The sequence below is a fragment of the Rhinopithecus roxellana genome, chromosome 8 (assembly GCF_007565055.1).
Source record: "Rhinopithecus roxellana isolate Shanxi Qingling chromosome 8, ASM756505v1, whole genome shotgun sequence".
Taxonomy (NCBI): domain Eukaryota; kingdom Metazoa; phylum Chordata; class Mammalia; order Primates; family Cercopithecidae; genus Rhinopithecus; species Rhinopithecus roxellana.
In genome coordinates, this window is record NC_044556.1 from 46,435,945 (window position 1) to 46,461,343 (window position 25,399).

The 25,399-nt window shown below is 52.2% G+C and overlaps 2 protein-coding genes across 3 annotated transcripts in view; one reads left to right on the plus strand and one right to left on the minus strand.

Moving 5' to 3' along the window:
- Positions 1-25,399, minus strand: part of ANXA9 (annexin A9) — a 26,799-nt gene continuing 1,400 nt past the window's right edge. Inside the window, exons 3-16 of one of the 2 annotated variants that reach the window (XM_010387235.2) lie at positions 15,371-15,448; positions 15,157-15,262; positions 14,557-14,650; positions 14,303-14,399; positions 13,688-13,782; positions 13,363-13,476; positions 13,083-13,173; positions 11,046-11,125; positions 10,802-10,861; positions 8,927-9,011; positions 8,691-8,786; positions 8,536-8,594; positions 941-1,063; positions 1-368 (exon numbers count right to left, since the gene is read on the minus strand). In XM_010387235.2, the coding sequence (XP_010385537.2) occupies positions 306-368; positions 941-1,063; positions 8,536-8,594; positions 8,691-8,786; positions 8,927-9,011; positions 10,802-10,861; positions 11,046-11,125; positions 13,083-13,173; positions 13,363-13,476; positions 13,688-13,782; positions 14,303-14,399; positions 14,557-14,631 (1,038 nt within the window). In that variant the 5' untranslated portion in view covers positions 14,632-14,650; positions 15,157-15,262; positions 15,371-15,448 and the 3' untranslated portion in view covers positions 1-305. The remainder of the gene's footprint in view (positions 369-940; positions 1,064-8,535; positions 8,595-8,690; positions 8,787-8,926; positions 9,012-10,801; positions 10,862-11,045; positions 11,126-13,082; positions 13,174-13,362; positions 13,477-13,687; positions 13,783-14,302; positions 14,400-14,556; positions 14,651-15,156; positions 15,263-15,370; positions 15,449-25,399) is intronic. The other variant, XM_010387236.2, reaches the window with a different exon arrangement.
- CERS2 (ceramide synthase 2) overlaps positions 23,722-25,399 on the plus strand; it is a 10,081-nt gene continuing 8,403 nt past the window's right edge. The window contains exon 1 of the mRNA XM_030937087.1: positions 23,722-24,087. The gene's annotated coding sequence lies outside the window, so the exon portion shown is untranslated. The remainder of the gene's footprint in view (positions 24,088-25,399) is intronic.

The following is a 25,399-nucleotide window of genomic DNA, read 5'->3' on the forward strand; positions in this document are numbered from 1 at the left end:
GAAGTTTGCCAAAAGAATTCAAGTATCAGTGAGATGTTCTGGCCAGGGTACAGGAGGGATGAGTGAGGCAGAAACTATCAAAGAAAACTCATTTCCCCACACCCAAGAAGGAGCTGGATGACCCAGGTACAGATATAATTTTGAGATGAGGAAAATTAAAGGATTTTAAAGAAACAGTTCCAACCTCAACAAGAAGCTACAGCATGTGGTGCTCAGTGAGGGGTTATCCCAGCTGGTCTCCCACGTTCAGCCAAACACGGAAATCTCAGATCCTCGGATGTCATGTGGGGTGGGGCAGGGAAGTCTCACATGTCTTCAGCCCTGCACAAGGCCAGGAGGGCTGACTGGCAATCCCCTTTCACTGCATCCTGCAGACAAGGGAATTCAGTGTGAGAAAGATCCACCACTACTATGGCCCAAGTACTCTCTCCCCTCCTTTGGGTTGGTCCATCATAGTTCATCTGGAAGGGAAGGGTCCTTCCTGGAGCTCAAAGTCCTGCACTGCATTAACCAGAGACTCCTGGGTTTTCTTTTCTTTTTTTTTTTTTTAAGACGGAGTCTCGCCCTGTTGCCCCAGGCTGGAGTACAGTGGCATGATCTCGGCTCACTGCAACCTCCGCCTTTTGGGTTCAAGTGACTCCTGCCTCAGCCTCCTGAGTAGCTGGGATTACAGGTGCGCACCACTATGCCTGGCTAATTTTTGTATTTTTAGTAGAGACTGGGTTTCACTATGTTGGTCAGGCTGGTCTCGAACTCCTGACCTCGTGATCCACCTGCCTTGGCCTCCCAAAGTGCTGGGATTACAGGTGTGAGCCACCGCCCCTGGCTGACTACTGGGTTTTCTATGGGGCAAGAATATACTCAGCTCTGTGCAGGGAGTGAGGGTGGAGGTGAGGAGTGAAGGCCTGGGGCTCCAGGCTAAGAAGTAGCCAAGTTTCACCTGGAGAGAAGAGTAGAGGGACTTCCCAAATTTCTTCTTGAACTCAGCTCTGATACTCAGGAGGTCGGTCTCACATCGAGAGATAAGGATGCGAATCAGGACCTGGTAATTGGGCTCAGTTTCCTAGTAGGGGAAGAAACAGATGGGGGGTGGTTAGTGAGGGTCTCACTGAGAGTAGGGGGTTGAATGGCATGGAGGGTTATTGCAGAACGGGGAGCCAAGGTGGGAGTCAAGGGATAAGAGTGTACATTATATATTATCTCGGGACAAAAGTTATCTTTGTCCATCCTCGTGGAAGATGACACAGCAGGAAAGATCAGTCTCTATGGGGGGCAGTTTGAGTATTTATTTCCTTCTACATGTCTTTCCTGCCCCTACCATTAGCTTAGAGCTGTGTACCTCCAGAATTTGATGGTGAGCAGCTCCAAAGATAGGTACATCAGGGAGGCTAGAAAAGATTTGGTGCATATAAAGACTGCCAGCATGAAAACCAGGAAAAGTGCTTTTAACTTTCAAGTTAGTGAATATCCAAGGAGGATGTACTTGCCCTACCCCCAAACTGAGCTGATGGGGCTGTGATAGCGAACAAGGTTTTGTGACTTCTGGTTCTGATTCCAACCCAATAGGGCCATCTCACAGCCCCATCTCTGCATATTAGTGTCTCCGGTTGGACCCTTAGGGTGCAACGTTGCTATCTTCCTCCTGTACATGCAGCAGGCCTGTTTTTTGGCTAAAGAAAGTAAGGAAATGTTCAGTTTGGAAATAACAGGCCAGGCACAGTGGCTTACGCCTGTAATCACAGCACTTTGGGAGGCCGAGGCGCATGGATCATCTGAGGTCAGGAGTTCGAGATAAGCCTGACCAAGATGGTGAAACCCCGTCTCTACTAAAAATACAAAAATAAGCCGGGTATGGTGGTGGGTGTCTGTAATCCCAGCTACTTGGGAGGCTGAGGCAGGAGAATTGTTTGAACCCACGAGGCGGAGGTTGCAGTGAGCCAAGATTGCGCCATTGCACTCCAGCCTGGGCAAGAAGAGCAAAACTCTGTCTCAAAAAAAAAAAAACAAAAACAAAAACAAAAAAGAAAAAAAAAAAAAAGAAAAAAGAAATAACAGGCCAGGTTTGGTGGCTCATGCCTGTGATCCCAGAACTTTGGGAAGCCAAGGCAAGCAGATCATTTATGGTCAGGAGTTCGAGGCCAGCCTGGCCAACATAGTCTCTACTAAAACTATAAAAATTAGCTGGGTGTGGTGGCGCCTATAATCCCAGCTACTCAGGCGGGTGAGGTAGGAGAATTGCTTGAACCTGGGAGGCAGAGGTTGTAGTAGAGTAACCACCACCGCACTCCAGCCTGGGACAGAGCGAGACTCCGTCTCAAAACCAAAAAAAAAAAAAGAAATAACACAGATACAAGTCATCAAAATCCTGAATTATAATTGATTATAGTAAGTAATGTGTTGTTATGAGAGATTTCTTTTTTTTTTTTTTTTTTGAGACGGAGTTTCGCTCTGCCACCCAGGCTGGAGTGCAGTGGCGGGATCTCAGCTCACTGCAAGCTCCGCCTCCCGGGTTCACGCCATTCTCCTGCCTCAGCCTCCCGAGTAGCTGGGACTACAGGTGCCCGCCATGTCGCCCGGCTAGTTTTTTGTATTTTTAGTAGAGACAGGGGTTTCATCATGTTAGCCAGGATGGTCTCGATCTCCTGACCTCGTGATCCGCCCGTCTCGGCCTCCCAAAGTGCTGGGATTACAGGCTTGAGCCACCGCGCCCGGCCCCGAGAGATTTCTAAATAAAAACTTTTTGGCCGGGCGCGGTGGCTTAAGCCTGTAATCCCAGCACTTTGGGAGGCCGAGACGGGCGGATCACGAGGTCAGGAGATCAAGACCATCCTGGCTAACATGGTGAAACCCCGTCTCTACTAAAAATACAAAAAAAAACTAGCTGGGCGAGGTGGCGGGCGCCTGTAGTCCCAGCTACTTGGGAGGCTGAGGCAGGAGAATGGCGTGAACCCAGGAGGCGGAGCTTGCAGTGAGCTGAGATTGCGCCACTGCACTCCAGTCTGGGCGACAGAGTGAGACTCCGCCTCAAAAAACAAACAAACAAACAAACAAACAAAAAAACTTTTAATTGTAACATTCCTGTTTTTTTTCTGTGCAGCAGTGTTGTCATCAATTCCTAATATCCTCATTTTCAGAGTTTCCTGAGTCACTTTACTCACAAGACTTCCCAGAACTGCCTACAACACATACTTTGGGCATCCCCACAGATCATAAACTCCTTTGACAAAAAAAAAAAAAAAAATGAAGTAAAACAGGATGCTCCAATTCATTTAGACTCATTATCTAATTGTCAGTGGACCTAATGTCTACTTCATTTTAACTTTCATGCATCATTAGTTTTGTATTGTCGTAAAGATTGCCAATTGCTCCCCAGTATCCATTCTTCTCTTCTTCCAACGCTTGTTACTCTAAAGTTACAGAATTGGGCAAGAGTCACTCATTAGCTGAATACTCTCATTGTTGTACAAGTATTCTTTTTTCTCTCTCTGTCGCCCAGAGTGGAATGCAGTGGCATGATTTCAGCTCACTGCAACCTCCCCCTCCTGGGTTCAAGTGAGTCTCCTGCCTCAGCCTCCCGAGTAGCTGGGACTACAGCGTGTGCCAAACACCCAGCTAATTTTTTTATTTTTAGTACAGATGGGGTTTCACCATGTTGGCCAGGCTGGTCTCAAACTCCTGACCTCAAGTGATCTGCCCACTTCAGCCTCCAAAAGTGCTGGGATTACAGGTGTGAGCCACCACACTTGGACTTAAAAATATATATATATGTGTCTGTGTCTGTGTGTGTGTGTGTGTGTGTGTGTGTGTATATGTTTTTTTTTTTTTTTTTTAGATGGAGTCTCACTCTGTCACCCAGGCTGGGGTGCAGTGGTGCAATCTTAGGTCACTGAAACCTCTGCCTCCTAGGTTCAAGCAATTCTCCTGTCTCAGCCTTCCAAGTAGCTGAGAATACAGGTGCACACCACCACACCTAGCTAGTATTTGTATATTTAGTAGAGATGGGATTTTACCATGTTGGTCAGGCTGGTCTCGAACTCTTGACCTCAGGTGATTCACCTGCCTCGGCCTCCCAAAGTGTTGGGATTACAGGCATGAGCCACCTTGCCCAGCCTAGTTATAATACTTAATCATATACCTGGCATTGCATATGGCCCCAGGATCTTCATTGGGAACATTAATTTTTACTACAGATTGGTGGAAATTTGTCCTGAATCAGTTGCTGATTTTCTGAAGGTCGTTTTTCTGATTATTCTTCACAGTCTATGTTTTCATATATCTACATATCTCTCATAAAAGAAAAATACAGTCTGGGTGTGGTGGCTCACGCCTGTAATCCCAGCACTTTGGAATACTGAGGCTAGTGGATCACCTGAGGTCAGGAGTTTGAGACCAGCCTGGCCAACATGGTGAAACCCCATCTCTACTAAAAATACAAAAATTAGCCGGGTGTGGTGGTGGGCGCCTGTAATCTCAGCTACTCGGGAGGCTGAGGCAGGAGAATTGCTGGAACCCAGGAGGCAGAGGTGGCAGTGAGCCGAGATCATGCCTTGCACTCCAGCCTGGGTGACTGAGCAAGGCTCCCTCTCAAAAAAGAAAAAAAAAAAAGTTCGCCACCAGCCTGGCTAACATGGTGAAACCCTGCTTCTACTAAAAATAAAAAAATTAGACGGATGTGGTGGCGGGCGACTATAGTCCCAGCTACTTAGGAGGCTGAGGCAGGAGAATTGCTTGAACCCAGGAGGTGAAGATTGCAGTGAGCCGAGATCGCCCCACTGCACTCCAGCCTGGTGACAGAGTGAGACTCCATCTCAAAGGAAAAAAAAAAAGAAAAAGAAGAAGAAGGCCGGGTGAAGTGGCTTCACGCCTATAATCCCAGCACTTTGGGAGGCTGAGGCACGAGGATCATGAAGTTAGGAGTTAAGGACCATCCTGACCAACATGGTGAAACCCTGTCTCTACTAAAAACACAAAAATTAGCCAGGCATGGTGGTGGGCGCCTGTGGTCCCAGCTACTCGGGAGGCTGAGGCAGAAGAGTCGCTTGAACTCAGGAGGCAGAGGTTGCGGTGACCCGAGATTGTGCCACTGTACTCCAGCCTGGGTAACAGAGCGAGACTTGGTCTAAAAAAAAAAAAAAAAAAAAAAAAAAAAGAATATACAGATGTATCATTATTTTTTCCTTATTTATTTATTTATTTATTAGAGACGGAGTCTCGCTCTGTTGCCCAGGCTGGAGTACAGTGGCGCTATCTGGGCTCACTGCAAGCTCCGCCCCCTGGGTTCAGGCCAGTCTCCTGCCTCAGCCTCCGGAGTAGCTGGGACTACAGGCGCCGGCCACCACGCTCGGCTAATTTTTTTGTATTTTTAGTAGAGGTGGGGTTTCACCTTGTTAGCCAGGGTGGTCTCCATCTCCTGACCTCATGATCCGCTCGCCTCAGCCTCCCAAAGTGCTGGGATTACAGGCGTGAGCCACCGCGCCGGGTCTGTTTAGTTTTTTGAGGCAGGTCTCACTTTTTCACCCAGACTGGAGAGCAGTGGGGTCATCTCGGCTCATTGCAACCTCTGCCTCCCAGGCTCAAGCGATTCTCTTGCCTCAGCCTCCCAAGCAGCTGAGATTACAGGCGCTCACCACTACCACCTGGCTAATTTTTGTATTTTTAGTAGAGATGGGGTTTCACCATGTTGGCCAGGCTAGTCTTGAACTCCCGGCCTCAAATAATCCACCCGCCTCAGCCTACCAAAGTCCTGGGATTACAGGCATGCGCTACAGCGCCCGGCCCGAGTTTTCCTTTTTAAAAACAATTGAGAATTAGCCAGATGTGGTGGCACATGCCTGTAATCCCAGCTACTTAGGACACAGAGGCCGGAGAATCACTTGAACCCAGAAGGTGAAGGTTGCCTTGAGCCGAGATCACGCCACTGCACTCCAGCCTAGGCGACAGACCCGGACTCTGTCTCCAAAAAAAAAGAAAAAAAAATCAGAAAAATGGGCCTATGTTATTTTCTGACTACCACTTTTTTTTTTTTTTTTTTTTGAGACAGGATCTTGCTCTGTCACCCAGGCTGAAGTGTAGTGGAATAATCACAGCTCACTGTAACTTCTAATTCCTGGGCCCAAGCAATCCTCCCACCACATCCTCCTGAGTAGTTGGGACTAGAGGCAGATGCCACTATGCCTGGCAAATTTTCTTTTTATTTTTGTAGAGACTAGGTCTTGCTATGTTGCCTAAGTTGGTCTTGAACTCCCAACCTCAAGCAATCCTCCCACCTTAGCCTCCCAAAGTGCTAGGATTACAAGCATGAGCCACCATGCTTGGCCCCTGACCACTACTTCTGAGATAAATCTTTCCCCTACACTCAAGAATGTGGGTCTTGTAATCCAAATACACTACAAAATCATCTACTGCTGGGATAGTTTGTATTTATGGGATAGTTAGGAATTTGGACAGATAACTACAACTCTTCAAATGAATCTTACAGGCTTTATTGGGCAAGTATAATAATCTACTGTCAAGATAGAAATCTCTGGATGACAGAACAATTGCTTATATTTACTAACTTTTGGGCAATCATCAACATGGCACGATGGCTTCTCAACCAGTCTACAGAAAGCTATTCCATCTGCCAAAATGATAACTACTTTTTTAGTCTTACTGTGTCACTCAGGCTGGAGTGCAGTGGCATGATCTCAGTTCACTGCAACCTCTGCCTCCCAGGTTCAAGCAATTCTCTTGCCTCAGTCTCCCAAGTAGCTGGGATTACAGGTGCCTGCCACCACGCCTGGCTAATTTTTGTATTTTTAGTAGAGACGGTTTCACCATGTTGGCCAGGCTGGTCTCGAACTCCTGACCTTGTGATCCACCCGCCTTGGCCTCCCAAAGTGCTGGGATTATAGGCGTGAGCCACCACACCTGGCAATGATAACTACTTTTATCTCTTCAAATTTTTTTTTTTTTTTTTTTTTTTTTTTTGAGACGGAGTCTTGCTCTGTCACCCAAGCAGGAGTACAGTGGCGCGATCTCAGCTCACTGGAAGCTCCGCCTCCCAGATTCACGCCATTCTCCTGCCTCAGCCTCTCAAGTAGCTGGGACTACAGGCGCCTGCTACCACGCCCGGCTAATTTTTTGTATTTTTAGTAGAGACAGGGTTTCACCGTGTTAGCCAGGATGGTCTCAATCTCCTGACATCGTGATCCGCCCGCCTCGGCTTCCCAAAGTGCTGGGATTACAGGCATGAGCCACCGTGCCCAGCCTATCTCTTCAAATTTTATGTTTTCTCTAAGTGAACTTTTAAATTAATTAATTAATGTATTTATTTTAAGATGGAGTTTTGCTCTTGTTGCCCAGGCTGGAGTGCAGTGGCGCAATCTCAGCTCACTGTTATCTCTGCTTCCTGGGTTCAAGTGATTCTCCTGCCTCAGCCTCCTGAGTAGCTGGGATTACAGGCACACGCTACCACGCCCAGGTAATTTTTGTATTTTTAGTAGAGACAGGGTTTCACCATGTTGGCCAGGCTGGTCTCAAACTGCTGACCTCAAGTGATCCGTCCACCTTGGCCTCCCAAAGTGCTGAGATTATAGGCGTAAGCCACTGCACCCTTCCTGAACTTTCTATTTATAGATTTTGGGGGACAGTTCTACTAATAAGAGACCTAATTCAATCAACAGAATGACTGGATTCTATTGGTGGAACCACTCAAGCAAGCCACGGTCAGCAGTTTATGGGATAACATGGGCTGGGCGCAGTGGCTCAGACCTCTAATCTTAGCACTTTGGGAGGCTGAGACGGGTTGATGACCTGAGGTCATGAGTTCGAGACCAGCCTGGCCAACATGGTGAAACCCTGTCTCTACTGAAAATACAAAAATTAGCCAGGCATGGTGGTGGGCACCTGTAATCCCAGATACTTGGGAGGCTAAGTTTTTCCTTTTTAAAAACAATTCAGAATTAGCCAGATGTGGTGGCGCATCCCTGTAATCCCAGCTACTCAGGACACAGAGGCCAGAGATGTCTTACATCGTGAAGTGTTGTGTAGGGAGACTGTATGACTTACTAGCTATGTGACCTTAAGCAAGGTACTTAACTTCTCTGGGCTTCAGTTTTTTCATCTATAAGATATGGATGGATATGGTTGTGAGGATTAATTGAAATGTGTGTGCCCTGCTCAGGATAGGCCGTGGCACACAATCAGCACCCGCAAAATGCCAGCCCTTGTCATTTTTCTTGCTAGTGTTATCACCATCACTCTGGCGACAACTATGCCTGGACAAGGCACTGTCTTACAGAGCAGATTCATATCTCTATTTGGCCACCTAGACATTAACAAGGCCAAAATGTTAGTTTCAGGGCCCCAATTAAGTTAGTTCTCACCACAGCTCATTCCTCCACCCCTGTGTAAGCTCTGGTGCGTAAGCCCTGGGAAGGAGCGCGGCTTGAGGTTTAGGTGGTGCATATAGGATGGTTACATTAGCCGCAAGCTGAGACTTCCTCTCTCTTCCCCGGTTTCTGTTCTGGGGAGGGAAAGGAGTGCCCCTCTCACCTGGAGGGCTTGGTGAAGTTTGTCAGCAAAGTACAGCGGTGTGTTCTTGATCACTGAAGCTGGAAACAAAGATGGAAGGATGGAGGTTCACAACTAGGGCCACAATCTCCCATCCCAAGAGAGACTTACTTCACAAATCCTGAGCAGGCCCCTACCTAGGCCGAGCAGAGCCGCCTGGGCATCTCCATGGAAACGGTTCTGGACAGCCTCCTCTAGCTCTTGCCCAGTGCTCCGCTGGTACTGTTCAAACACTTGTGTGTGTGTGTGGGAGGCAGTTAGAAAGATGGATGGGGGATTCATTATCACTGCAAAGGATGGGCCCTCCCCACACTTTCCTCAGCCCAAACTCATCATTAGAGCAAGCTAGGGGGACAAGAAGGCTTGTGTGTACCTCGGATGAGGTGTTCAGGATTTCGCTGGGTGAAGAGTGGGACCCATGTCTCCTCTGTGCTAGGTCCTTCTGCCCGCTGTAGTGCCTGAGAGGGAGGAATGAGTCAGGGAGGAGTGAATCGGGATCATTGGTGGGGGCCTAGGGAGCCATGGGTATTATGTTCCAGAATCTATCATCATCATGATGGAAATGGGATTGAGGGTGGAAAAGGATTTTTTTTTTTTTTTTTTTAGAGAGGAGTCTCGCTCTGTCCCCCAGGCTGGAGTGCAGTGGCCGGATCTCAGCTCACTGCAAGCTCTGCCTCCTGGGTTCACGCCATTCTCCTGCCTCAGCCTCCCGAGTAGCTGGGACTATAGGCGGCCGCCACCTCGCCCGGCTAGTTTTTTGTATTTTTTAGTAGAGACGGGGTTTCACCATGTTAGCCAGGCTGGTCTTGATCTCCTGACCTCGTGATCCGCCCGTCTCGGCCTCCCAAAGTGCTGGGATTACAGGCTTGAGCCAACGCGCCCGGCCCGGAAAAGGATTTTTTTTGAGATGGAGTCTCATTCTGTCACCCAGGTTAGAGTGCAATAGTATGATCCCAGCTCACCGCAACCTCTGCCTCCCAGGTTCAAGCGATTCTCCAGCCTCAGCCTCCCGAGTAGCTGGAATTATAGGTGCCCACCATCATGCCTGGCTAACTTTTGTATTTTTAGTAGAGACGGGGTATTGCCATGTTGGCTAGGCTGGTTTCGAACTCCTGACCTCAAGTGATCCTCCTGTCTCGGCCTCCCAAATTGTTGGGATTATAGGCATGAGCCACCACAACCAGCCAGAAAAGGTTATTTTAACCCGTAAACTGGGGTGTGTGTGTGTGTGTGTGTGTGTGAGAGAGAGAGATGGGGTCTCTCTCTGTCACCCAAGCTGGAGTGCAGTGGCATGACCAAGGCTCACCTCAGCCTCAACTTCCCAGGCTCAAGCGATTCTCCCACCTCAGCCTCCTAGCTAGCTGGAACTACGGGTGCAGCTAATTGTTAAAAATATCTTGTGGAGACAGAGTCTCACTATGTTGCCTAGGCTGGTCTTGGACTCCTGGGCTCAAATGATCTTCCTGTTCAGCCTCCCAAAGTGCTGGGATTACAGATATAAGCCACCATGCCTGGCCTACTAGTTGTTTTTATTTATGTTTTTTTTTTTATTTTATGTTTTTTTTTTTTTTTTTTGAGACGGAGTCTTGCTCTGTCACCCAGGCTGGAGTGCAGTGGCCGGATCTCAGCTCACTGTAAGCTCCACCTCCTGGGTTTACGCCATTCTCCTGCCTCAGCCTCCCGAGTAGCGGGGACTACAGGCGCCCGCCACCTCACCCGGCTAGTTTTTTGTATTTTTTTAGTAGAGACGGGGTTTCACTGTGTTAGCCAGGATGGTCTCGATCTCCTGACCTCGTGATCCGCCCGTCTCGGCCTCCCAAAGTTCTGGGATTACAGGCTTGAGCCACTGCGCCCGGCCTATTTTTTGTTTTTTAAGAAAGAAATAGGGCTAAGAGAGGGCTCTGCCCTTATAGCCTCACAGCTCTGTTCACTGATTTGGAAAAATCCTGGTACCCAAGGATTAAATAATCCCCAAAAGGTCAGAGGAGGCTTTCTGCCCCGAAATGCTCATGAGAGGAGAATCTGTCGGTTGATGAGCTCAGGAGTCAGAGGCTAGATGAGTGAAAAGGCTTCAGCTATGACGCTACCTGACACCTCCTGCCCCTACCATGTAACTGAGAACTCCCTCTCCAAGGCAAGGATGGGTTTGCAGGACAAATGGACACGTAAGTCATCGGCTCTAAGATACGGTGGAGGAAGGCATCTTACGTGCAAGGCGGCTATGTACACTCCTAAACCCCCTGCTCACCTGGACATCTTGTTCTGCCAGATTATAGTCAATGATTCCAGAGTAGCTGTCACGGCCCCCCTAGGAGGAGAAACTGTTCTTAGAGGGCTCTTCGAAGGGCACCTTTATCTCCAGACCAACAAGCAAAGCCTGGTCTCCCCTAAAGTCCTCTCTTGTCCATTACAGGACAGCAATGCTCCCTGCTCCAGCGTGTCACCTTGCCTGGTGAATGTGACTCCCTTCCTTGCAGGTCAGTCCTCCTCACCTTGACCAGGGCCAGGAGCAGGTCCTGCAAGATGCCATTGGTCTCAGACGTGATGTCATCCACAGCCTCCACCTGGAAATCTGGGGTGGGGTGAGGAGCCCTCTGAATCTTCCTGAGTTTCCCTAGTGTAGATATCCCCAGGACCTGCCAAATGCCTGACCCGCTATGCCCTGCTAGCCCTGCTAGCCCCTGCTTGGAATAGCTTGATGGCTGCTAGCTCCCAGGATGTAAGGCACAAGTACCATCACGGCCACTCTAAAAACATCTCTAAGTTGTGAGGTGTGTGGTGGCTTCATCACCAAGCACCAACCTGCTGGGTAGGAGACAATCATTATCAGAGTTGGGGCCAGGCAGTGAAGAAGAGCTAGGGAAAACTGTATTATAACACAAGATGGCTAGGACCTGGCACCCTTGTTGGAGGTAAGGATAAATGACATGAGAGGTGGGATATGAGGAAGGAAAAGCGCAGGAAAGGGAGAAATGGAAGGAGACGAGAGAAATGGATGCAAGAAGGAAGGAAAGTAGGAGAGGGATTAAGAACATAGGCCACAGCTGGGGCAGTGGCTCATGCCTGTAATCCCAGCACTTTCAGAGGCTGAGGCAGGAGATGGCTTGAGCCCAGAAGTTTGAGACCAGCCTCAACAACACAGCGAAACCCCATCTCTACAAAAAATACAAAAATTAGCTGGGCATGGTGGTGGCACACCTGTAGTCCCAGCTACTTAGGAGGCTGAAGTGGAAGGATTGATTGAGCCCAGGAAGGTCAAGGCTGCAGTGAGCCATGATCACATCACTGTACAGCCTAGGCTATAGGGCAAGACTTTGTCTCAAAAGAAGAACAAAGGCCAAGATTAGACATCAAAGGAAAATTGGGGAAAGCAAGAAAAAGCGGTGGGGGTGGGGGAAGGGGTGGTAAGATGAGGATGGGAAAAAGCCACAAATTAGTGGGTGAGACATTTGTAGCCAAGCAAGGCCAGCCATCAGGGGCATGAAAGGTGACACCCATGACTCAGAGGGCAGGTTCCCACCTTTCCCTCAGGCTGCAGCACGGCTGGGTTCAGCTTGGAATGTGGTGTGATGGCAGGGACCGGCAAGGGGCTGGGAAGGTGACATGAGTACCTTTGGGACTGTCACTTTGAAATCTGCCTTGGAGCTCCAGATTAAGATGGTTAATCATTGCTTCTCTCTCTTTATTTGTGTGTGTATGTGTGTGAGAGAGAGAGAGAGAGAGAGAAAGAAAGAGAGAGACAGAGAGAGAGAGAGAGAGACATGCTCTCACTCCTGTCACCCAGGCTGGCGTGCAGTGCCAGTAGCATGATCTCAGCTCACTGCAGCCTCAACTTTCCAAGCTCGGGTGATCCTCCCACCTCAACCTCCTGAGTAGCTGGAACGACAGGCATGCACCACCGTGACCAGCTAGTTTTTTTGAATTTTTAGCACAGATGGGGTTTTCCTATGTTGCCTGTGACTGGTCTTGAACTCCTGGGCTCAAGCGACAAACCCACCTCAGCCGCCTAAAGTGTTGGGATGATAGGCATGAATCACCACGCCTGGCCTGCTTCTCTTTTTTTAATGATCACATCTGGCTCTCTCCCCTGGGGAGATTGAGGCACTGGTAGGGGAAAGAGGAAAGACCCCAAGGAAATAGAACTTAGGCAGCCAGGTTGCCAGCTAGCTCACCTATGGGGAGTACAGGAGGGGAGCGGACTGTCCTACAGCCCTTCTCCGGCACCTGGGACCCCTCCCTCCATATTCTTTTTTTTTTGCTGGAGTGCAGTGGCTGGATCTCAGCTCACTGCAAGCTCCGCCTCCTAGGTTTATGCCATTCTCCTGCCTCAGCCTCCCGAGTAGCTGGGACTACAGGCGCCCGCCACCTCGCCCGGCTAGTTTTTTGTATTTTTTAGTAGAGACGGGGTTTCACCGTGTTAGCCAGGCTGGTCTCGATCTTCTGACCTCGTGATCCGCCCATCTCGGCCTCCCAAAGTGCTGGGATTACAGACTTGAGCCACTGCGCCCGGCCTCCCTCCATATTCTTACCGTGTTTGTAGACTGCCAGGCACTCCTGCAGCTGCGGTGGGGTTCGAGTGGCAAGAATTTCAATGGCCACATCCACAGCAGAATCTGAGGCCTACAAGAAATTGGGAGTCTACTCTCAGACTGGCCATGTCATTAGGATGGCAGACAGTGGCAGACATTGGCTGCTTCTCCTTCTAAGGAACAATATGGGACGATGAGAGGGGGACTCTCATCTTGCAAAAGCAAGGCTGACAGCCTTCTCCCTTCCCCAGATACCCCAGCAAGTCTCCCCTCCTGCTACCTTCAGAGCTGTCCTCAATTCCTGGGCGTCAAACTGGGCCGTGGGCTGCAGTAGAGCCATCACGATCCTCTCCAGGTTGCCGGAAAGTGCTGCCTGTAGCGACTTCAGCAGGTCCTACAATAAATGGTCCCCACAGCAGAGGCATGGGGGTGAGGGGAAGGGCTCCAGAAGCATGGGGAGGTTTGGGAAGATTTGGCTGGTTTTCATCTCAGGCTCTGTTTAGCCAGGAAGCAGAGGCTGGCCTCAGTGGCTGTTGCTGTCTCTCGAGTCCTCCAGGGGGTTTCTCACCCCAGTCCACTGCTGTGGGAGGTCAGCATGGCCTTACCTGTTGGGTGCGCTCCTGGAAGGTGCGTGAGATGAGCTGCCTTTGCTCTCTGCTCCGGTTGGTCAGCACATCCACAATGGCACTGCGGTCCACCCCTGAACCGAGATGAGGGCTGTGCTGTGAGCAGGGTCTTTATATAGTGGGATGCCCCTACTCCAGGAGAGGGCTAGGAAGGAAAGGAGCAGGGGCTATATCACCCCCACTTCCATTTTATCTCAAAATAAGTTGCAAATAAATTGTCAAAACAGCATGCAGATCTGACCCAGACCAAGGCAAAGGTGGCCTGGTGTGGTTGTAAAAAAAATAAGATTTGCAGGGATCGGCTGACCTAGATGAGAATACCACCTCTGTCATTATGAGCTGAGTGACTTTGGGCAAGACTCTTAATCTCCCTGAGCCCCAGTTTCCTCATCTGGAAAATGGAAATAATAAGCCTTGCCTCACAGGGGTGTTGTGAGAACGGGTTTGACACACCTACTGTGGTGCCTGACATAAAAGAATGAAGGCGTTCCACAAACGTTTCTCCAACATCACTAGTTCCTCCTTCCTGGCTCCTCCTTGGTCTATAGATTGGCTCTAAAAGGCAGCCTCAAGTGTGGGGGGAAAGGGGCTCACCTTGGCCAGTAATGGCCCTCAGTAGCCTCTGCGCATCCTTGTCCACGCTGAAGTTCAGGAAGGTCCTGAGGGTGCCCAGGGTCCCCCACGCTGCAGTCTGTGGGAGCACGGGGTGGTCGGCAAGGGCCACGGCCAGGCTGCCTACCCCACCTCAGCATAATCTCAGGGCCTGTCCTCCACTTTCCTGCCTCCCATCCTCTCACAGCCCGAGCTGAGATATTAAAAGTGATCTCTGAAATCCCAACAGCCCCTACCTTGCTGGCGAGGCCCAGGTGGCTGAGGATCTCCTGGGTGAGGGACGGTCCCATCTTCCCAGCACTCGCAGACATGGTGCTACTGCTGGCTGCCCTGGGGAAGGAAACAGGAACCCACAGAGCTGAATTTCCTGGCCTTCCAGGGACTCCTTATGACCCCCCAAGAACCTGGAGCCTGGGTTCCAGTTGCCTGTTCCTATCCTTGCTGCAGAAAAAAAGATCAACCTGCTTAGGGTTGGAGCCAGAACTGGAGCTGAAATGGTGAGGTAAGAGGGGAGCCCCCACCTTCCCCACCTCTCCCCGCTCCTTTAGGAAGTGGGGATTGATGCGGGATGCTCCTGGACCAGGCGCCAACCCTCCCTGATGCCAGGGTCAGCACCGAGGCTCCTCAGGCCTTGGTCCGGGGTAGATGCCCCCCCTTCTGAGGTCTATGGCCCTCCTTCCGGGGTCTGGCTGGGGTCTCCTGGGGCAGTGCAGGGGAGCTGAGGTGAGGTGGCAGGATTAAGCATGCAGAGTGGGAGACAACTCCAAACAGCCTCTCCCCCACCTGCACCCCCAACTGACAAGCAACCCTCAATTCCCGCCTATACAGCTGCCTACCTGCTTGGCTGCCTCTCACCCTAGGAGCCACAGGTGGGAAGCTCTAGGTCAGCAGGTGCAATCTCTTAGCTGATGTGAGCAAGTGTTCTCGCAAGTACATGGATGCCTGGACAGGAAAGGAGGCACTCTCATGTTGGAAAAGGAAAACTCATTTCTCCCTCCCCCAAGCAATCAACAAGTTCTCCTGGCATGGGGCCGCAGGCCCAGTACTTACTCAGAGGTGCAGAGGCGAGGTGGGTGTCGTCCTTGTGGCCTGGTAGCTCGCCTGTGTGAGCACTGGCTCTGGTGTGGCCTGGTAGAGGAAAGGGGGCGGGGATGCAGCCTAGGCTGAACAGCCAGTCAGATGACCTCTCTTAGGGACCAACCCAGCAGTTGTCTGACTCTGGCCCCTCCCACACGTGGGAGAGGACCGGGCTATACAGAGTCCCACACGCAGACACCTTCCTGCCCAGCATCTCTTCTCCCAGGAACTGGGCCTCAACCCATGTGAGTGAACTCCACTCAGCCTCTCAGCGGCCCAGCCTCAAACACAGGAGGCTTTATGCACTGCCTCCCCTGTGGGTCCAGGTGGGACCACAGAGGCCTAGTCTCAAAGTCCAGCTTCTGACCTGGCTCTGCCTCTGGCTCCAGCTCCCTGGGGGGCAGGTCAGACAGGCTGCAGGCTGATTTCAAGGCTGATAGGGAAAAACCTGTTGGGGCACATACCAGCAGGGCACCCCAGCCTGCACCCCAGAAGGGGTCCCAGCCCAGAAACTCCCTAGACTGCTGCTTTATTAGAGCCAGCTGGCCTAGGTGGAGAGTGCCCAGGGACTGTTTATATCTGTGGAGAAGGAAGGGCACAAGTATTTGGGGGTGGAAGCTGATGAAAAGTCAAGAGAGAAAAATGCAAAGGGTGTTACCTTCGGAGGGAAGCTCTACGCTCCCAAAAGGCAACAGAGAGATCAGGGAGGCTCCCTCGCCTGGTTTCTTAGACTCCTGTTGCCTTTTGGCAGCCTGGGCCCCGTGGCTGTTTTAGCTGCAGGTGATGCAACCAGCAGCTGGGCTTGAGGCTGTCTCTGCACAGAGCAGCAGGTGAGCAGCCCTGCGGAGCCCCCGCCCCGCCCTACCATGCAGCAGCTGCTCCAGCCTCACAGCTGGCTCCCTCGGGTCTAAATACAGCCTCTTTCCTGCCTCCCGGGAGAGCCTGGGTAGGGGCAGGGCACAGAAGCTAGAGCCCTGCCTCCACTCCTCTGCCTCTCTTTCAACCCAGGAAGGCCTTCGCTGGGATTCCTACATCCCCGGAGGAGGGACCTGCAGTGGCTCCACCACCCTGACGAGATCAGGCCGGAAGACATGGCATGAAGGGATATTTCTGTGGTGGTAATCACTGCTCCTCACTTTTCTCTCCTGTTAAAGTGGAAAACATGCACTTGTGTCCGAACTGGAGAATGAGGGTTCAATACCCGGCTCTGCAACCTATGTTCTGTGAGCTTCGCTAGTCCTTTCAGCTCTCTAAATGGGAGGATTGCGAGAGACGGAGGTTGTGGGACATGCTGGGGCCTCCGAGGACAGGTTTCTTGGGATGATTAAATGAAGTAATGTGTCCACTAAAGAACTTAAACATGTAACCAGGCCGGGCGCGGTGGCTCAAGCCTGTAATCCCAGCACTTTGGGAGGCTGAGACGGGCGGATCACGAGGTCAGGAGATCGAGACCATCCTGGCTAACATGGTGAAACCCCGTCTCTACTAAAAAATACAAAAAACTAGCCGGGCGAGGTGGCGGGCGCCTGTAGTCCCAGCTACTCGGGAGGCTGAGGCAGGAGAATGGCGTAAACCCGGGAGGAGCTTGCAGTGAGCTGAGATCCGGCCACTGCACTCCAGCCTGGGCGACAGAGCGAGACTCCGTCTCAAAAAAAAAAAAAAAAAAAAAAAAAAACATGTAACCAAACACCACCTCATCCCCAAAAACTATTGAACTAATAAAAATAAATAAATAAATAAATAAATAAATAAATAAATAAGATAATGTGGCTGGGCAATGGTGGCTCACGCCTGTAATCCCAGCACTTTGGGAGGCCGAGGCAGGTGGATCACGAGGTCAGGAGATTGAGACCAGCCTGGCTAACACAGTGAAACCCCCTCTCTACTAAAAATACAAAAAATTAGCCAGGCATGGTGGCACGAACCTGTAATCCCAGCTACTCGGGAGGCTGAGGCAGGAGAATTGCTTGAACCTGTGAGGCGGAGTTTGCAGTGAGCTGAGATGGCACCACTGCACTCCAGCCTGGGCGACAGAGCGAGACTCCATCTAAAAAAAAAAAAAAAAGGCCGGGCGCGGTGGCTCAAGCCTGTAATCCCAGCACTTTGGGAGGCTGAGACGGGCGGATCATGAGGTCAGGAGATCGAGACCATCCTGGCAACATGGTGAAACCCCGTCTCTACTAAAAAATACAAAAAAAAAAAAAAAAAAACAAAAAAAAACTAGCTGGGCGAGGTGGCGGGTGCCTGTAGTCCCAGCTACTCGGGAGGCTGAGGCAGGAGAATGGCGTAAACCCGGGAGGCGGGGCTTGCAGTGAGCTGAGATCCGGCCACTGCACCCCAGCCTGGGCGACAGAGCGAGACTCCGTCTCAAAAAAAAAAAAAAAAAAAAAATTAAAAAAAAAGGTAATCTGTGTAATTGCATGTGGCAGAGAAAAGTGCCCTTGTGAAGCAGGGGTGTTAGATTAAATAAATAAAAATACAGGACATGCAGCTTAATTAGAATTTCACATAAATGAGGAATCATTTGTTGGTACAAATATGACCCAAATATTTCATTAAATATACTAACATTTTGGTTTTTTGAGGCAGAGTCTCTCTCTGTTGCCCAGGCTGGAGTGCAGTGGCATGATCTTGGCTCACTACAACGTCTGCCTCTCGGGTTCAAGCAATTCTCCTGCCTCCACCTCCCGAGTAGCTGGGATTATAGGCGCCTGCCATCATGCCTGGCTAATTTTTTGTATTTTTAGTAGAGCTAGGGTTTCACCATGTTGGCCAGGCTGGTCTCAAACTCCTGACCTCGTGATCCGCCCGCCTTGGCCTCCCCAAGTGCTGGGATTACAGGCGTGAGCCACAGCCTGTAATTATTATTTTTTGTTTATCTGAAATTATAGTTTAACAGTGTGTCCTGTATTTCACCTGACAACCCCAAAATGGAACTCAGTCTCAGCATGGTGGCTAAAAGCAAAGCTTCTGGAGCCAGACTTCTTAGAGTTGGGATTCTGGTCTTCTGTGTGACCTTGGACAACTATTCTGTGCTCAGTTTCCTAATCATCAACAAACACATAACAGTGTTTATGTTATAGGTTGTTGTGAGAATTAAATAAATATAGTGCATACAAAGTACTTAGAAGAGTTCTGGGCACAGCGCCGTTAAGTAGACATGTCACAATGTTATCTAATATATAACAATAAGTATTCTTACATGGTAACTGTTACTGTTACTATTACCTGCCCAAGAATTCGGATCTTGGCTCGCTTCCGAAACTTTTCTTGCCAATCCCCAAAATGGCCACAAGAGGGCGCCAGCAGCCACTAAGCGTCTCGAGTCCCCTAGTGGCCCCTTGAGGTCTCTGGCTCCAGCCCAACATATCAAGGGGCTGTCTTAGCCCACTTGGGAAGTGCAGCCTCCTGAGGACGCCAGGTTCCTGGGTGGACTTGGTATGCAAGTAGCATCAGGGGAAGAGCCTCAGGTATATACCTACTCAGGGGAGCTGCCGAGGCTGACCTCGGACACATGCAGGAGACTGGGTGACCGCAGTTAGGCTGGGTAAACATGGTACTGCAGCTCCGCAGCTGGGGTCCCCCTGGCCCTTGGCTTTCTGTGCACTTCAGAGTTTCTTCTGGCTACCTGCCCAGCAGACTTAGAGGGAACTGAAGGAATCGTGAGGCCTCCTGTTTCCTCAAGCCAAACCTCTCCAAGGGACTCCTGGCCGGCCTGCCAGGTTGAACTCTGAATTTGAAGGCCAACAGAGGCTCAGTCACATGGCAGAAGCGAAGTTCTTGCCTGTGAGGAGTGTGTGTGTGATGCCTTCACAATCGCTGCGCTGAAACCTGCTGCAATCTCATTCCTCTCCCTAGGTTTTGTTTTGTTCAACTTCAGGGCCGGACTGCAGTTGTTTACAGATGTACTGATCACCTTCCATCCCCATGTTGTACATTTTAGAATTGCAGAGTTGGAGAAAATCTTAGAGAGGATCTAATCTACCACCTTTTCTTTTCTTTTTCTTTTCTTTTCTTTTTTTTTTTTTGAGGCGGAGTCTCACTCTGTGGCCCAGGCTGGAGTGCAGTGGTATGATCTCGGCTCATCGCAACCTCCGACTCCCTCGTTCAAGCAATTCTCCTGCCTCAGCCTCCCAAGTAGCTGGGATTACAGGCATGCACCACCATGCCCAGATAATTTTTGTATTTTTAATAGAGATGGGGTTTCACTATGTTGGCCAGGCTGGTCCCAAACTCCTGACCTCAGGTGATCCACCCACCTTGGCCTCCCAAAGCGCTGGGATTATAGGCATGAGCCACCGCACCCAGCCTTTTATTTATTTATTTTTGAGACAGAGTCTCGCTCTGCTACTCAGGCTGGAGGGCAGTGGCATGATCTCAGCTCACTGCAACAAACCTCCCCCTCCTAGGTTCAAGCAATTCTCCTGCCTCAGCCTCCCAAGTAGCTGGGACTACAGACAGGCATGTGCCACCAGGCCTAGCTAAATTTTGTATTTTTAGTAGAGATGAGGTTTCACCATGTTGGGCAAGCTGGTCTTGAACTCCTGACTGCAGGTGATCCACCCACCTCGGCCTCCCAAAGTGCTGGGATTACAGGCATGAGCCACCGGGCCTGGTCCCTACATTGCTTTTCTGCAAATACTTTCCATTGCCTGATTTCAGAATACATAGAAACTCCTCTTGGCTATTTTACCTTTTGTTAGGAAATGTTTCCTCCCGAAACTCCTGGCCCCTGAATCTCCATTAGGTACTAGCTAGGCTCTGTTTCTTACTCAAATACGTTTCAGTGTTTACAGTTCCACCTGACCTGAAAAAACCCACCTTCCACATTTGGGATCCATGTATGCTTGCCTATCCACAAAGCCAGGCCAGATATCTAAACTATGGGCTGAAGGCCTGGAGATGGCCTGTCCTCTCCTTGGGACACCTCAGCAGCCCATACAGAGGAAGTGAGTCACTGCAAGGCAGGCGGCACTTGGGGCACTGTGGGCGTGGCCATGCCAGCCTGCGTGCTGGGGGATGGGTTGGAAGGGTGGTGATCACAGTCTCCGGTCCAGCCAAGGCAAGCGGTGTGTGTCTCGTCAGGCATGTTGACAGAGCTGGTCGCATCATCCCAATGCTGGATGAGGCCCAGTTTCCCCTTCTCCATCCACCTTCTCTTTTGTCTCCTGGGGGAGGAATATACCCTCTTTTTTTTTTGAGACGGAGTCTCGCTCTGTCGCCCGGGCTGGAGTGCAGTGGCCGGACTACAGGCGCCCGCCACCGCGCCCGGCTAGTTTTTTGTATTTTTTAGTAGAGACGGGGTTTCACCACGTTAGCCAGGATGGTCTCGATCTCCTGACCTCATGATCCGCCCGTCTCAGGCCTCCCAAAGTGCTGGGATTACAGGCTTGAGCCACCGCGCCCGGCCAAGAATATACCCTCTTATCTTTATTTCTCAGGCCCTGGTTATCTGACTTCAGCCCCAGAACTTCCCCTCCCCACTGCTATCTTAAAAAAAAAAAAAAAAAAGTTAACCAGTCTTCAGTTCTCCTGAGGAAGCATTTCAAAAGTCTGGTGGGGACTACAGGAAAGCTTGGCACTTAGGAAAACCACAAGAGAGGGAATCAGAACTAAAAGAAGGAAGATGAGTAGGACGAAGGTGTGGAGAGTGTTAGAGAGAGACCAGAAGGTGAGCTGCGGCCCAAAGAGCCCTGGAACTGTGCTGGAAAAAAGGTGTGTAGGTAGCAGATAAGGATTCTGGGGAGAGCACTGAAGAAAGGAAGAGGGAACTTTGGAATTAGAAGAATGAAGGAGGAGAGTTCCAATGGGGTAGAAAGAGACAATTGGGATGCAAGGTGGCTCACGCCTGTAATCCCAGCACTTTGAAAGGCCAAGGAGGGTGGATGGCTTGAGCTCAGGAGTTCACGACTAGCGTGAGTGACATGGTGAAATCTCGTGTCTCTACCAAAAATACAAAAACTAGCCGGGCGTGGTGGTGCCGCCTGTGGTCCCTGCTACTTGGGAGGCTGAGGTGGAGGACAGCTTGAGCCTGGAAGGTTGAGGCTGCAGTGACAGAGTGAGACCTCATCTCCAAAGGAAAAAAAAAAAAGAAAGGAAAGAAAGATACAATGGAAGACATGCTAATAAGGGAGGGAGGAGAAAACGTGGCTGGAGGGGTTGCTGGAAACTGGGAAATCAGGCAGGCCTGGGGCTTAGAAAAGCCTGGAGAAGGCCGGGCGTGGTGGCTCACGCCAGTAATCCCAGCACTTTGGGAGGCCGAGGCAGGCGGATCACAAGGCCAGGAGAACGAGACCACGGTGAAACCCCGTCTCTACTAAAAATACAAAAAATTAGCCGGGTGAGGTGGCGGGCGCCTGTAGTCCCAGCTACTCAGGAGGCTGAGGTAGGAGAATGGCGTGAACCCAGGAGGTGGAGCTTGCAGTGAGCCGAGATCGAGCCACTGCACTCCAGCCTGGCGACAGAGCGAGACTCCGTCTCCAAAAAAAAAAAAAAAAAAAGAAAAGCCTGGAGAAGCCCTCAGAGTTGGTTAGGGGCCACCACTCCCATCTTTCCCATGGTGTGCCTGGGCTGCGTATCCCCGTGAAAAGAGAGGCAGAACAAACGGGTCGGACAGCCTCTGCCTCCTTACTCTCCAGAAAGGGCCTGAGATGAGGGATGGGCCCTCCAACAGGATTAGTGGGGGTTGCACTCCTTCCTACCAGGACTTGACCAGATAAACGGGAAACAAGCTAGTGTCAGAGGCTCTGATTGCGACAGCGTAAAAAAGGCAACACTTCATCTAGGTTAGAAATTTGACAAAAGTACCTCTCCATGGAGTAAGCTGCAGCTGTCCCTGTATAGGAGCCCTCAAATACATCTTAGTCATCATTCGTTCACGTTAGGAGTTAAGACCAGCTTTCTAGGGAAAACATGTTGCATCTTCCAACAGTAATTACTTCCGAAACAGTAATTTTACCACACAAGGGGAAAACTTTTTTTCTTTTTAAATTTATAAAGGAGATGGGGGATCTCGCTATATTAATCAGGCTGGTCTTGAACTCCTGACCTCAAGTGATCTGCCTGCCTCGGCCTCCCCAGGTGCTGGGATTACAGGCATGAGCCACTGCGCCAGGCCAAGGGGAGAGCACTTTTTTTTTTTTTTTTTTTTTGTTGAGACGGAGTCTCGCTCTGTCGCCCAGGCTGGAGTGCAGTGGCCAGATCTCAGCTCACTGCAAGCTCCGCCTCCCGGGTTTACGCCATTCTCCTGCCTCAGCCTCCCGAGTAGCTGGGACTACAGGCGCCCGCCACCTTGCCCGGCTAGTTTTTTTATTTTGTAGAGACGGGGTTTCACCGTGTTAGCCAGGATGGTCTCGATCTCCTGACCTCGTGATCCGCCCGTCTCGGCCTCCCAAAGTGCTGGGATTACAGGCTTGAGCCACCGCGCCCGGCCGAGAGCACTTTTTAATTTTATTTTTCCTGAGAGGGAGTCTCGCTCTGTCGCCCAGGCTGGAGTGCAGCAGCGAGATCTGGGCGCACTGCAAACTCCACCTCCAGGGTTCAAGCTATTCTCATGCTTCAGCCTCCCAAGTAACTGGGATTACAAGTGCGTGCCACCGTGCCCGGCTAATTTTTGTATTTTTAGTAGAGACGGGGTTTCACCATGTTGGCCAGGCTGGTCTCGAACGCCTGACCTCAGATGATCTGCCCGCCTCAGCCTCCCAAAGTGCTGGGATCACAGGCGTGAGCCACCACGCCCGTCCGGGTAACACTTTTTAACACGAAATCGAATACGGATAAATGTGGTGTCATTTGAAAACTCAAATACATTTTACAAAACAAAAGTTGAGGTGGCTCTTTGAGACAGGGCCCTCGGGTGTGCGCACGTTCGGGTTTGCTTTTCCTTGCCACCGGGGTAGGTCCCGCAGCACCTGGGTGGAAAGTCCGCGGCTTTTACGGCGGGGTAGGCGAGGGTCGCCCGAGGGGTTGCAGGCTCTGACTGGGTCTCGAGGCTCGGCTGCTTCGGTCTGCCCTGGAGAGGTTTTCAGCTTCGGCGCGAGGCACTTGGGCAGGACCCCCGGGCTGCGCCCTCCTCCGCCCGCGCCCCGTGGGGCTGGAAGTGGGAATGTGCCCACTCCGGCGGGGACCGGGGGCCGCACAGCAGTTGGGGGTGGGTGGGGCTGGGTAGGAGTGAGGGGCAGGAATGCCGCCGCTCGGAGCCCGGGACCCCGCGGCATCCGGTGCGTCTGTGTCGGTCCCAGTGGGAGACCTCTCACCCAGAAAACAGACCGAAGCTGCCGGAGGAGCCCGCACCCGCCTCCCCACGTCGGGGGCTTCTCTAGCGCACGGTGACGGGCGTGGGCGTGGCTGCGGGCCCGGGAGCTGAGGGCTGGGGTCCCGGCTCCCGCACCGGGGCGGAGGGGCAGCCGCAGCGCAACGGCCCGCCCCGCCCTCCCCTCCCGTCCACGCCCAGCCTCCCGGCCCCTGGGCTGCTCGCGGCCTTTCTTTCCCGGCTGGGCTCGGGCTCAGCTCGACTGGGCTCGGCGGGCGGCGGCGGGCGGAGGAGGGAGGGCGAGGGCGGGCGCGGGCCGGCGGGCGGGCGGAAGAGGGAGGAGAGGCGCGGGGAGCCAGGCCTCGGGGCCTCGGAGCAGCCACCCGAGCAGACGGATCACACGGAGCAGCGGCCCCGGCCCCGCCAGATCTGCAGCCGAGTGAGTCGGGGCCCCCGCCCGGCGCCCGATCCCCGCGCGGGGGTGGGAAGGGGCTGCGGAAAAGTTGGGAGCCCCGGGGGCCGCTTTGTCGCAGGGCGGCGGAGGGGTCGGGCTGGGAAGGCCGCGGGGCCGGGACGGGGGGCGGCGCTGGCGGGGGGCGCTGCGGGCGTTCATGGCGGCGGCCGGGGAGGGCGGGCGCAGCGCCTCAAGGGAGCGGCCGGGGCCGGCGGGCCTGGCGCCGCGGTGTCCGCGGCAGCGCCGCCCCGAGCCGGAGGAGCCCTCCTGGGCAACAGGTAGGGCGGGAGGTGGGGACGCGGGGGCTGCGGGCGACGGGGCCGAGCCGCAGGCGCCCCTTTGTTGGAGAGTGGAGGAGCTTGGTGACCATTGGCGCGAGAGCCTCCACTCTGGCAGCGGTCCGCGGGGTTGCCCCCGCCTGGACGCGTCCTGTGGCTCGGGTGGGAGGAGAGGGGAGGGCCCTGCCCCGTTTTCTTCCTACTGGCCCACCGTGCCCACCTCGTAGGCGAGGTCAGAGCTTCCATGTGCTTAACGGGAAACAGGAAGGAGCGGCCCAGAGCGCCTGCCCCGGCCCGGCAGGGCTAAGGCATACCGTTATGAGGTGTGGATGGCTGGCAAGGGAGCTCCTGGTGGAACTGGCTTTCTGGGCCGTAGCTTGTTAATCACCAGAGGCCCGTGGCAAGTGGGTTAACTGCAGGTGTTAGAGCACTCATCTTTAGCCTGCAGTTGGAGTTTCTCCCTCCCTAAGCCCGGCTCCTGGCATCAAAATCTGGTTTCAGTCACCTGAGTTGCCAGGCCCAGGTTCAGGGGGTTCTGAGGATCGTGACGAATGCAGTGCACCCCTGTTTCTGGAGAACTGAGTGCCAGCAGGCCTCCAGCAGACAGTCACCCCCATATCTGTGCTGGGGCAGGGGTGGGTGGGGGTTGCTGCCCCATACCGGAGTCGGGGTGACCGCACCTGGGTGTGAGTGGCTGCACATGTAAAGGGGCTCCTAAGGGTAAGGACTTGTCTGCAGCCCTGGCCCTGAGGACCTGGCCCTGACCATACCATGATCTGCACAGTCTGTGTTCCAGAGAGAGATCCTTTTCTCCCCTGGGCCCCCACTCCCCTCACTGGGGCCTCTGGCCAGATTTTCCCCTGGGAGGAAGGGCCTCCTTTTTCCCCTGTCACTGGCCACAGGCTGGCTGATCCTTCACTGTGTCCTTCAGCACCCCTGGGGCCATAGTCTCCTGCAGTGTTTGGGTCTGTGGAGCCCTTTGGTGGGACTTTCCAGACAAGCTGTAGGCCAGATGGGGC